Genomic DNA, 13,611 nt, shown 5'->3' with positions numbered 1-13,611 from the left:
GTTTCCTCTAACGGAGCTTCTTGGGGTTTGGTTTTTTTAGGTTCAAGAGCATCGTCGGGATCGGCGTCGGAGCCGGAGCTTTTATTCTGGCCAAGTTCGCCGTGAGTCCGGATTAATCTACACGCTCAGGGTTCGAGTGTGTCAAGCAAACTGAATGTGCTCCATGTGCTCTGCGCTCAGCTGCTCTTCCCTGACCTGGTGGAGGGTTTGGTTCTGCTCAACATCGACCCCAATGGCAAAGGCTGGATCGACTGGGCTGCCACCAAGGTACCGGCCCGCGACTTTATGTACGCGACGCGCTCACAGGGCTTCTGTAAGCTCTTACAACAACATCAACCTCTGGTTTTCCCGCCCAGCTGTCAGGTCTGACCAGCGCGCTGCCGGATACGGTGCTGCCGCATCTTTTCAGCCAGGTGAGCGTCAGAGTCCCAGCGACGGAAATGGACCGTTTGGACGCGTTTCTTTTCAATGGAAAGTGACTCTCGGGTTTGTTTGTCTGTAGGAGGAGCTGATGAACAACACGGAGCTGGTGCAGAGCTACCGGCAGCAGATCAACAACACCGTGAACCAGTTCAACTTGCAGCTTTTCTGGAACATGTACAACAGGTGGAGTGACGCAATTTTCTTTTGAACACACACACACACACGCACACACACCAAACACACAACTCACCTTGTTGTGTCTTTCAGTCGGAGGGACCTGGAGATGAATCGCAGCGGCACTGTGATCAATGCAAAGACCCTGAAGTGAGTCTCATCTTACACAGTCCCGTCAGTTTAACAACCCAATGGAGGTTTTCAGAGCACCAGAGTCCCTTTAGAAAACCTCCATTTTTACTGCAGCAGGTTCTAAAGGGTCGTTTCGGTTTTTTGGGGGGTTGCAATGAACTAAACCAAATAATTGAGTCGTCAGAATATAATCTGGTAGAATCGTACCAAACTTATGTATCTATATATATATATATATATATATGTAACCTCCATCCCGTGAGCACGAGGTCTAAACCTTGTGACCCTGAAGGTGCCCTGCGATGCTGGTCGTGGGAGACAACGGGCCGGCTGAGGAGGGAGTGGTGAGTTCTGCACCTTTCCTTCCTTACGTACCCTCGTATCAGCAACACCTCTGTTTGGTGATGTTGATGGTGTGTGTGTGTGTGCGCGTTACTCACGTCGGAGTGACACAGCCACGTCGAGGTCGGTGAAGGTACGACCAGTTGTCGCTGCTGTGTGGTGTCACGCTTCCCTTTGATGCAGATGTTCTGATCCAACAGAGGAGATGAAGAGATGAATTTGTCTCATATTTGCAGATCATGCTGCTCGTTTGCAACCGTTTTTCTGATTTATTATAAAGTTCCTGATAACGAAGGCAGAAAACGTTTGGGCTCCATTGCTCATGTTTACCTTGTAAACTGTGTGATTTGGGAATCTGTGCCGGGGATTACAGATTAAACAGAGCAGGGAGAGGCACAGGGAAAGAAATGTGTGTGTATGACAGCGTGTGCCGTATACTCTAGGTGTGTGTGTAGGAGTTTAATCTGTGTGTGTGTGTGTGTGTGTGTGTGTGTGTGTGTGCTGGAGTGACTCATCTCTGCAGTATCTGGGTCACTCTCACACAAACCCCATATATAAGCTACAAATAGACAAACGCAGTGTCTTTTTGTCACTGAGGCTTTTTGACCTAATTCAGATCCTCCGGCTGCTTTTCTGTCCTCAAGGTTGAGTGCAACTCCAAACTGGACCCGACGAACACCACCTTCCTGAAGGTATCTGTCCTCATGCAAACCACAGATACTCCATTACCGGAAAAAAACCTCTGCGCTGCTTGTATTCACAACCGTTTATCTAACGTGCACGAAAAATTGAAATGAAGAACAGAATTTACACAATTTGTTGGTGAGTTAGAGCTTTAACGTTTTACACCTTGTCATTTTGTAAAATATAATTAGGTTGATAAAGAGGAAATAAAAAGTGAAATAAATATTTTTTTCATTACCGACAATATTGTATTGACTGTATATATATATATATATATATATATATATATATATAAAATATTTAAAAATATATATATATATATAAAATATAAAACCAAAAAATATATATATATATATATAAAATGTATAATATATAATATATATATATATATATATATATGTATATATATATATATATATATATATATATATATATATATATATATGTATATATATATATATATATGTATATATATATATATATATATATGACGTATATATATATGACGTAATATATATATATATATATATAATTCAATGCAATGCCATAAATCCTTTAACTGCCACAACATTTGTTCATTTTATGGGGTGTATTTCATTTTTGACAGATTAAGAAGCACCTTACATACATACATATATTATATAGTTACTGTATGTGCTCATCAAACATCACATTTTAAAAAAACAGCTACATGATTAAAAATGATTATTAAACAATCCAATCCTATATTCACGCAATAAGACAAACCGTTGATTGTATGATTGCGTTAAATACCAAAGTCACATCCCCTGAACGGCTGGACTGAATGTGGGGATCTGGATTTGATTCGCAGAAACATTGGAATGATGATAATAAAAAGACATTAAAATCTCACTTCATACATTACAGAACCATTAAGAAAAAAAAGATATAAAACAATATACATATAAACACCAGGACAACAAATGGTAGCAGTCAGCTGAGAGTAATGAACGCATTATAGGAATAAGAGCCACAATAACAAATAAAGGCACTACAAGAGGTTCCAGATGTCGAGCCAGAGGACACGCGTCCCGTGACCCTCCAATGTCCAGAGTTCACAACTAATTTGCACAATACAGAATGTTTTTGGAAGCCGGAATGTGCTGTGTTGTTGTTGTTGTTGTTGTTGTTGTTGTTGTTTTGTGCAGCAGTTTGGTTTAATTGCTGCTCTGTCCTCTCGTGGCAGATGTCTGACTCCGGCGGTCTTCCCCAGCTCACACAGGTTAGCGCACAAACACAAACACAAAACAGGCCGCACACGTTTGCGTTCGACTCAGTGACACAAAAACAAAACAAAAAAACCCCGCGTGTGTTTTCTCCTGCAGCCCGGGAAGCTGACCGAGGCCTTCAAGTACTTCCTGCAGGGGATGGGCTACAGTAAGTGCGCCGCCTGCCGCCGGATGTCTTCCATGTGTGTTAACCTCGCCCTCTGTCTCCCCGTTCTCTCAGTCGCTTATGTGAAGGATCGGAGGTTGAGTGGAGGGCCAGGTACTCCCCCCCCCCCCCTTCACCTGTGACCTCTAAATGCTGCCCTGTTTGATGACTTTGTGAAGCCTCATTTTGATTTCCTCTGGTTATGAACACAGTTTTTGGGCTGTTATTAAAACAATTATGTTTGCTTTTATCAATCTTTTATCAATCTGCGGGGGGGACAATAATACGGAAGCCCCCGAGAGGCAAGTGGGAAACGAATGATGGAGATCCTTTTTCTAAGTCGTTTTAGTTGTTTTCTATCTTGAGTTTATAACAACAAAAAAAAACCAAGTGGAAAAAAAGGGCCAAAAGATGTTCACAGCCGGACAAACGGCATTCGTGTTTTCACATAACTCAATAACGGATGATTTGTGTGGGCCTTGTCATTTTAGTACAAGCAGAAATTAAAACTCACCTGAAAGAAAACATGTCCCTTCCCCTTAGAACAAGACAAAGAACTTGAAAAGATTCATCAACGATTCTTAAATCAGAGCGATTTAAATCAGACTTCAAAAACGGATCTCAACAATACATTTTTCCTGAATTGCCTCTCAAGGCTTCTGTCATTACACCCCATCCTTGTTTTATAAAGAATATTTTTCCCCCCCATGGAAAAATATACTGCCCTTACCCCACTACTTGCATTGTTTTGCCATTGCATCTCCGGTCCCGGGCTGCGTTCCAATTGTCCTAACTGAGTGAAATAACCCAGAGGAGCGTAGATGGCCTCCAGGATAAGAGCTGTTTGGATCCTCTCACGCTGAGGAAAGGAGCTTCCTATGCTTCCCTACTTGAAGCGTAGGAACCGCCTTAGGAAAGGAAAGGAGATAACTCCGTCCCACAGTTCCCTGCTGCAGCAATATTTAAACAGTGAACCGTTAGCATAATTATTTATGCTGCGACCTTGTTAATAAAGTAACACTTTGAACCAGGTTGACTCAGCTCTGTAACGACACGTGAAGGCATCTGAGATGCTTCTCGTTGGTCCACCTTCAGAGAACTTGTGCAGACTGACACGTCACTAACATGTGGACTACGTAGCTGGACTCGCTAAACACCACGGCCTTCTTTTGCCAAATCCTCACCAACTGTCCCAACCGTCGCCCCCCCGTGATGTTTACCACAGAGGTCAAGGGTCGGTGGTCAGGAACAGACAATCAGAGGCAATTGTTTCGGACTGTTTGAATCCAGCGCGGCTCTTTGCATGGCCCTCTGCTGCCTCTCGAGCGCCGTCATCGTGTTTTCGCTAAATGCTTTTTCTCCCTCGTCCCAGTGCCCTCGGCCAGCATGACCCGGCTGGCTCGCTCCAGGACGGCCTCCCTGACCAGCGCCGGCTCCGTGGACGGGTCCCGCTCTCGGGCCTGCACCCGCTCCGACAGCGCCGAGGGGGTCGCCCCCATCGCCCACACCATGGAGGTCTCCTGCTGAAGGGTCGGCCCGGGCCGCAGAGAGAGCAAGAGAGAGCGGGGGGGGCGGGGGGTCCGACGGGGTAGATTTCATTTTCCCCTCCATGTCACTTTGTCCGTCATCTTCTCCCCCCCCCTCCCCCTCCGCGGTACGTGTTGCTACTAATTACCCCAACACACCTTGAAACAGCGCCCTCCTCGCCCCTATCGCCCAACACTTGTAGGCAACAGTGTCAGTTCTTGCGGTGTCTTCCTTGTGTGCGCTAATGTCCCCGTCCCAACTGATACTGAAGACACGAGCTGCTGCTGATCAGCGTCGTTTTGAAGCTTGTTTGAGAAAAGCGACAGAGCCGGATGTAAAGAGAGGAGATCAGTACGTTCCTTTGCTGCTTGAATGCTAAAGGGGTTTTCATCGCGACCTCTTCTTCTGTTTGTGCGAGGATTTATTCTCTCTCTCCGTGTTTGCCCGTAGGACGATAAGAGCCGCCCATTCGCGTCCACGAGGAGACGGTGAGTGTCAGAGGACGCGCGTCCACAACTTGACAGGAAACAGATCACAGCCCAACGCCCAAATACATGCTAGACTTAAGTATTAATTCCATATACATGCATGTGAATGTGACCATTGTCTAGTACAAAAGGGCATTCTTTACTGGATCGCGGATGTATCCGCCGTCATCATCAGGAACTCCAGGACGTGGTTCTGCCTGTAGTCAGGTGGTCTCTAACGTGCCTATCGCACTCTGACCCAAACCAAACTAGACCGGAGGACCCAGCTGGAGCTTTTCCTGGCTCCAGCGCCCAGGATAAAACCAAATGCCCCCCCTCCCCCCCTAAAAGCCCACGCAATCAGAAACATCCACAAACTCATTTCCACACGTGGTCTTGCATTAAACCTGCACGTTCTGTGCTTTCAAAGGGGAAACTCAGTTTCAGTGCTGGACGGTCCTCATGCGCCACATTCAGCTTCCGGTTTTTTTGGAGCCGTTTGGGCGCCAAGCTCGGAATGTAGGGCAACGCCCCCACGCCACCCTAAAAAAACACCAACCCGCAACAGCCCCCAAATAATCACAAGGTGCCCCGGCTCTCACAGGCAAACCCAGTCGCACCCTAAAGGGCTATTAGCTGTCACGTGTTTGCTTTAAATCGTCGGTAGTGTCAGTCGAGTTTCCGTTTAAATCCGTCTTTAGAGCAGAAAAGCGAAGGTGTTGTTACCGAAACACGGAGAGAGATTCCGACTTTAAGGAGTGGTGTGTGACTGAATGTCAAAAGAAGAATGTCATTTCTGATCAAGGGAGGATTTAAAAAGAAAAAGAAGAAGCGCTCAGATGTCATTGGCCGGTCAGATCGAGCGCCTCATTCGACTCCTCTCGCAACCTCGCGGGGGAATTTATGAGCCCTGAAGTTTGCATGTAGCGGAGTTTATGTTCACCTCTCGTCGTTTTCTTACTTCACTAAGCTTTTTCCTGCACACTTGGGATTTCTCCCACTCGTCTTCGACCTAACCTGCCCGGGAGATCCCCAATGTATTTTGTCCTTTATTAAAGTGCTGTACAGTATCGTCAACCCCTGCAGAACCCCTCGCTGAGGTTTTCACTTCCATCCCCGAACACAAAAAGCAAGCTGCTTCCTGCTCCTCTTGGAGTTTAAAAATAGTGAAGTTTGGTAGCAACGTGTAAACAGCTCGATCAGCTTCTGTAGACGTCGGTCCTCCTTTCACCTGTAGATAGTCTCAGTTTGCAGCACAGGTCCCCCGAAGCGACACTGAAGAAAACTTTAACATATTTCTGTTCCTCTTCATTGGAGTTTCTTTTTTTTAATAGGAAACTATAGGGTGTAATCTTGGTATAATCATATTTCTTTGTGTGTACTACTACTACTACTCTTCGTCATTGCTGCCATTATGGTTGATTTGTATTGAGCAATAAGTTCTTCTTTTGTCGTTTGGTTGTTTCACACTGGGAGCTTGTTTCTATTCACAACAGTAGAAGGGTTCTCCCCTACTTAGCTGTCATTCAGATGTGTTATGTTATTCAGTATATGATATACAAATAGTAAGATTACTCTGTCTGTGTACTGATCAAGTAACAAGTATGAAATAAAAACTTTGTCAAAGTGTAGTGCATCTGATATTTTTTCCCAGCTTCTGCCCCTCTGCTTCCCCTTCCCCCGTAAATGAAGGAATATTATTTAAAGGACACCAGGCCCACCCCCTCCTGTCCTGCAGTCCATCGAGACCCTCTCTTTGGGATCTGTTGAAATCCCAGCAGGCCTTCCTGTGGTCCAGCCAGACCTTCGCTATCATATCATGCGGCCTCTCTGGACCTGCGTCCTTATCTGTGGTCGATTGAGACCCTACTATCTTTTGCTTTTTAAAGTTGACCTGTACTGTAACTCCGGTTCACATCACCTACTATGTGTCACCTTAACAAGCTCTGTCCTTGTTAACATCAGCTCATGACTTTCCCGCCAGAAACTCTCAGCGGAAGTAAGTCAATCGTTTATTTATTTGATTCAAATAAAATAAATCTTGTTTTAGTGAATATGCCTAATTTCTTCTGATGCCTGGTTTATCCTACTGCAGGGTGGAGTCCAAGCAAAGACATTCACTATTCATATCTATGTGCAGCGGACTCTCAGGGACATTTTATGTCGCCGTGAATCTACTGCATGTTTGAAGAAGAGGAACATGATGACACACAGTTTCATTGAAACTAAACGGGAGGGGGGGGGGGGGGGGGGGAGTATCCAGATCCTGCTTCTCAAATCATCCTGAACATCTGATAATCCTTAAACTCTCTTTCTCTTTGACCGTATTTGGATTTCCCCAACATAACCCTCCTCTACTTATTACAACCACTAGTTTAAGGGAAAATGAAATAATATTTTTTACAATATTAGTATTTGTCTCAGCCATTATTTTCTTAATTTCATTCCAATTGTACCATTTGTTTGTTTCATCAGTTTTATCACGCGCATCAATGACCAGAGATCAACCCGCCGGCACAAATGCCCGCTGATGTTCTGTTCTGTTCATTTCTACCATTTAGTTCACATTGATGATGATCATACTCTGATTCCAGTGTCGTTATTGTCTGTTTTCTTTCTCTACTGACATTCATTCCTTAAGACTGTGTAGATACATGTATAACGATCTGATAGTAACCAAGAGTTAAGCATATTCATCTAGAAAACTATACCTGGAATGTTGTAACAGCCAATATCATTTCATTTCATGTGTCCATCCAGAAAAATTGATGGATCCAAATGTTATGAAAAACACGTATAATGTAACTTCTTTGTCATCATCCAAAATAATGTTAAGTATAAGGGTATTTTTCCAAGTAGGCCACTCACTGGTCGATACATGCTATGCATTGAGTGGGCCAGTCTGACTAAGAACCAGGCCACATTAGATTAGCTCTTACGCTCACTAGTGAGATGCTCTTACATTCACTAGTGAGATGCTCTTACATTCACTAGTGAGATGCTCTTACGTTCACTAGTGAGATGCTCTTACAGTCTCTAGTGAGATGCTCTTACAGTCAATAGTGAGACGCTCTTACACTCACTAGTGAGATGCACTTATGTCACTAGTGAGATGCTCTTACACTCACTAGTGAGATGCTCTTACAGTCTCTAGTGAGATGCTCTTACAGTCTCTAGTGAGATGCTCTTACGTTCACTAGTGAGATGCTCTTACGCGCACTCTTGAGATGGTCTTACACTCACTAGTGAGATACTCTTATGTTCACTAGTGAGATGCCTTTACACTCACTAGTGAGATGCTCTTACGTTCACTAGTGAGATACTCTTACGTTCACTAGTGAGATGCTCTTACACTAACTAGTGAGATGCTCTTACGTTCACTAGTGAGATGCTCTTACACTCACTAGTGAGACGCTCTTATGTTCACTAGTGAGATGCTCTTACACTCACTAGTGAGACGCTCTTATGTTCACTAGTGAGATGCTCTTACACTCACTAGTGAGATACTCTTATGTTCACTAGTGAGATGTTCTTGCGCTCACTAGTGAGATGCTCTCATCGATCTCCCGTCCCCACTCGGCCGGTACCGGCCCCATGGCTCAGACGCTTCTAGTCCCCGCTCCCTGACTCAGGCTCCCTCCCTCCCATCCCGTGGTTCTCTCCCACCCTCCCGTTGGTGATTTAAGGGCCGTCTGGGATCCGGCCCTTGAGAGGGGGTTTATGGGGGGGGCTGAGCCGGCGACTCCGGAGGTGTTCCGTGTCCCTGAGCCGGCGACGACTCCGGAGGTGTTCCGTGTCCCCGAGCCGGTGTTCCGTGTCCTCGAGCCGGTGTTCCGTGTCCTCGAGCCGGCGACGACTCTGGAGGTGTTCCGTGTCCCCGAGCCGGTGTTCCGTGTCCCCGAGCCGGCGACGACTCCGGAGGTGTTCCGTGTCCCCGAGCCGGAGGTTTCCCATGTCCCCCAGCCAGAGACTCCGGAGGTTTCCCAGCCATTCCATAGACGTTCAGTGCCCTGCAGTCCTTCAGCCCTCCCGGCCAACTGACCGCCCGCCAGGCCGACCCCCAGAAGCTCCCCGGCCGTCTGGCCGGCCGCCAGAGTTTCCCGTGCGGTCCGACCAATGTCTCTGGTTTCCCTCCCTCCTGCCCCTTGTCTGCGCTCTACCAGTCTGGGGCCGTCTGGAATTCGGCCCTTGAGAGGGGGGGTGGGGGGGGTACTGTCACGGTGTGGTTTTATTTCCTGTCTATCTTTGTAGTTTCTGCTTCTTGTCTCCCTGGGTAACTTCGCTTCCTGCCTGGTCCTGTCGTCCCCTGTGATTGTCGGATTGTTTCCACCTGTGTCCAATCACCTGCACCTCCCTAGTGTATTTAAGCCGTGTGTGTCTCTTGTCACTTGTCGCGTCATTGTCTTTGGTCCTGGATGTTTCTGGTTTCTGCCTACCTTTTCCCCTGGTTCCTGTTTGCGGTTTTCCCCTTGGCCTTTTGCTTTTGAACATTTGGACTAATAAAGTCTTCTTTTGTTGCTCGAAGTCTGCGTGTGAGTCCTGCCTCTCCCCGCACCCCTGACAACTAGTGAGGTGCTCTTACGCGCACTAGTGAGGTGCTCGCGAGTGTTTCATTAGTACGCGTAAGAGTGTCTCAGTAGTGTGCGCAAGAGCATTTCAATATCGACTAATTTGAGCTGATGTTATACTAGTGAATACTCCTGTTATTTTACTTTCAGTGATCACTGACACTGATTAAATTACATAGAGAGAAATAGTGTATACGTTTTAATTCCATTTATGTAGGTCAAAAGATATCATTCGAGTTTACAACATGGATGTTAAGTAAAACAACACCTGACAAAACTATGCAGATTATCTTCCTTTTCACCTTTGCTGTTTTGATTGTACGATGAGTGTGTGTTGTCTGAGCAGTGTGTAGTAGTACTGTTTTAACCCAGTAGGGGACAGTGTGATCTCACAGCGAAGACAGGTGGACAGATGTTTGTGCTGCTGTGGCCTGATTCCCAGTTTCTGGCTGGCTGCCTCAGACACGCCCACATAATGACAGACCTGTCAGATTTATAACAGCAGCCGGCCTGCTCTGCACCATGTATGTGGTCGGGATGCCTTCATGTTTCTGCACGGGAAATAAATAGACTGGGCAGGACCCACATGTTCTGTAATGACATGGCTGGGACATTTCTGGTAACATCAGCTCTGTAGTTTGAATCTTCAGATCCCGTCTATGAAAATTTCAGTTTCTGGAGAATTGCTATAAAGAAGCCAAGTGTAACAGAAGTATAAAAGTAGTAATTCAACAATATATGTAATCTGACAGTATCTAAACTGTCATTGGTGATCTACTAATCATGAGCCCCGAACCGATTCATCCCCACAGTGTGAGATGCAATAAGGTTGCTACCAAAATATTTGACCATGTCCCATGTCAAAGGGTCCCTGAGCAAGACACCGAGCCCCTAACTGCTCAATCGATCAAAATGATTCACAAATAAAAATCTGAAAAGCGTTGAGTGCATATGAATTCACCCCCTTTACTGTAACGCCCCTAACAAAGATCTGGTGCGACCAATTACCTTCACAAGTCACATTTACGAGTCACATAATTAGTAAATAAGGTCTTAATTTAATAAATACACCTGTTCTGTGAAAGCCTCATTTGAAAAATATTGAATGGATTGAATATTTCATTTCTTTGAAGCAAGTTTGATACCCTGCTGACTGTTGACTTCATTCTGTTCGACTCTGCTGATGATAGTGATGATAATTTAATAATGATAATTTACATATCTTTTAAAACAACTGTTGTGCACCACGATACCAACATGTTAAACCGTTTGAGCCCCCTGCCGTCGAGGCCTTTGTTTCAATGCTTTAAGCAAAAAGTACATTTGGTCGTCGATGGTCCTCGGGGGACGAGGTACTAGCAGCACTCGTTATTTGTCCCTGTTCCTGGTTTTCCGCAGCTCTTTTAATTCTGCTGCTGACGCACTTAATAACACCAGACTTTCCTTTATGGATGTCTGGACGCGGGACTGCACATGTGGCGCAGGAAGCATGAGCCGATAGTGGTATTAATGCTAGTTTACAGTACACGAACACACGAGTGTAATTCGTCCTGTTTACGATAGACAGTTATTTGAAGATGGGACGGTTGGCTGAATCCAACGGGACCACTGGTACATCCCCACATTACCAAGCAAAGGGAAAGTAAATGACCACATAACAACGCGTCCTCATGGGGAAGTCTATCCTGCTGGAATCATGTCACGATGCAAGCGGCTTCCACTCCATGACACAATCATCACCCACAACTATGCAATGGTCGTATTACGGATACAGCGGCCCTCATTGCTCGCCGCCTGTGCCAAGGACACATGATTACCAGCGATGGCTGCAACTAGCCGCCGGCACGTCTTCCTTAAAGCTGCACGGGGCGGGATTTCATGTAAAAAAAAAATAAGCCAGGCTTATCAGCTTAAATCTCAGGCTGCCGCAGAGAAGAGGGGCCAGTCGACACACTTATTCAGGCAGTAGAGCCTGTAAATATGATTTGAAATATAAGTTGTTCACAGGTCGATAATCTTTTTATAGAGGCGCCAAAGTCTGTGGCTCAGAGGTCGTCGGTTTGACCTCCACAATGTTCCGTGTCAACGTGTCCTTGGGAGGACGCTTCACCTTGAAGGCTGCGACCACACAGCGTGTGTGTAAGTTGATATGACTGGATAGATGGTCGCGGCGGGCAGGTGGCACCTTGCATGGACCTGCCGTCAGCGCATGACTGGGGGGTTAATGATGACATGCAGTGTTAAGGCGCTTTGAGTCGGGAGACAAGTGCAAGTCCAGCATTTACCGTTCATTCATTTAGGTTGTTTACTGTGACTATTGAGCAGTGTTCAGTTATAAGAGGCATTTAATTGGATTGCTAAAAGGTCCCCAGAAGAAAAAAGGTTTCAAGATATGCTAATAACGTACAGACAGATATTCCTTACGTCATGGTTAGATGGACGGAAGGAATGTGAGGCCCTGGTTTTATGTTATGTGACACGCAGCTACACGATTGAGATGGTACCAAACAGGAAGCCTGTGGGGGTTAAAAAGATTATAGTAGCTCCACACTGGATTAACGTGGCTGAATGAAGAAGCGCATAGTGTGTGTTTCCTTGTTTTACCCTTGTTGTGGGGACGTCAATCTGATTTTGATGCCGTCCTTATGGGGACAAAATGAACGTCCCTTTAACTTTAATTCCATTTGAGCGTAAAGACTTAAGGGCCTCTTTAGATTAAGACTAGGGTTATTATTGGACAAGTAGCCGTGAGGTTCAGGGCGAGTCTCACACAACTACAAGGTCAGTCTGCAGCGGCCAAACCACAAGTTCTCTGAAGGTGGACTATGAAGAAGCATCTCAGATGCCTTCATGTGTTGTTATTTCTCGTGAGCGGCCGAATGAAACGTCACTGTTTAAATATTGCTGCAGCAATAACTGTGGAACTGTGGGACGGAGTTATCTCCTTTCCTTTGGTAAAGGATGCTCCAGTGGTTCCTATGCTAAAGGAGCTAAGTAGAGAAGCATTGGAGCCCCTTTCCTTAGCATGAGAGAATTCAACACAGCTAACACAGCTCTTATCATGGGGGCCATCTACTTCTGGGTCATTCCACTCAGTTAGGAACCGGCCCAAACACTTTGACAATTCAAATCCAACCGTGGTTTCATAATGGTGTATAAATGTTTGCACATAAACGGACAATTGGTGTAATTCATGATTTTCATGTAATGCCCTTGTGACAAAAAGAAAAACAGGTTACTGAATAGTGCCGACTGCCGATCACTGTATGCAAGCTGATTTTAAAATAAGTGCATCCTCAATGGTTGGTCTCAAAAAAACACCTAGAACAACCTCACCTTGTGAAATATGTACTCTCGACAGGTTTAGTGTGCAAGGGGCTGAAGGGCCGACTGGTGGAGCGGGTGTACGTTCCGGCCACAAGGCTTATTCCCCCCACTCCTTCAGGGGAGGTGCCAGGAGACACACCTGGACCTCCCCTCCTCGCCAACGAGCAGGTACGGAAGGACAAGCAGGAAGACGTCGCCGCCTTTGGATCTTCAGGGTGGTGGAGTCCCGGTCTGATTCTGCACATTTAATTTAATTGGGCAAACAAGCCCCTGGAATTAAGCCCGATTATCTGGTTTTTGTTCCTTCATGTTTTCCTATAAACTATTACTAGATAGGACCAGAGTCCTCCGTGCAATCCTGGTGCACTCGCCTTGGTAACGTGTGACTCAGCTTTGACTTGCAATGAAGGAATACGTGCAATTTGAACTGTACTCGCCACACACAACATGCAACATGGCTGCAGGCTCCTGAGAGGAAAAGCCTGTTATCTCTTCTCTAACCTTCAATAAGCATGTGTGCAGCTAGAATATCCTCTCTTACACCCAGCATTCCCTCAACCTGGCACAACGTT

General features: G+C 45.7%; 1 protein-coding gene across 12 annotated transcripts in view; it reads left to right on the top strand.

The window, feature by feature from the left end:
- Positions 1-6,770, top strand: part of LOC144382965 (protein NDRG4) — a 28,681-nt gene extending 21,911 nt beyond the window's left edge. For 6 of the 12 annotated variants that reach the window (XM_078097142.1, XM_078097153.1, XM_078097146.1 and 3 more), the window contains 11 exons: positions 41-101; positions 181-267; positions 357-413; positions 503-606; positions 691-747; positions 1,022-1,073; positions 1,716-1,763; positions 2,963-2,998; positions 3,102-3,153; positions 3,226-3,264; positions 4,523-6,770. In XM_078097142.1, coding sequence (XP_077953268.1) covers positions 41-101; positions 181-267; positions 357-413; positions 503-606; positions 691-747; positions 1,022-1,073; positions 1,716-1,763; positions 2,963-2,998; positions 3,102-3,153; positions 3,226-3,264; positions 4,523-4,677 — 748 coding nt within the window. In that variant the 3' untranslated portion in view covers positions 4,678-6,770. The remainder of the gene's footprint in view (positions 1-40; positions 102-180; positions 268-356; positions 414-502; positions 607-690; positions 748-1,021; positions 1,074-1,715; positions 1,764-2,962; positions 2,999-3,101; positions 3,154-3,225; positions 3,265-4,522) is intronic. The other 6 variants (XM_078097144.1, XM_078097147.1, XM_078097145.1 and 3 more) reach the window with 1 other exon arrangement.
- Positions 6,771-13,611: the final 6,841 nt, after the last annotated feature.

Source organism: Gasterosteus aculeatus, chromosome Y, assembly GCF_964276395.1.
Source record: "Gasterosteus aculeatus chromosome Y, fGasAcu3.hap1.1, whole genome shotgun sequence".
Lineage (NCBI taxonomy): Eukaryota > Metazoa > Chordata > Actinopteri > Perciformes > Gasterosteidae > Gasterosteus > Gasterosteus aculeatus.
Note: the sequence above shows the minus strand (reverse complement) of the source record. Positions and strands in the feature narration are given on the sequence as shown.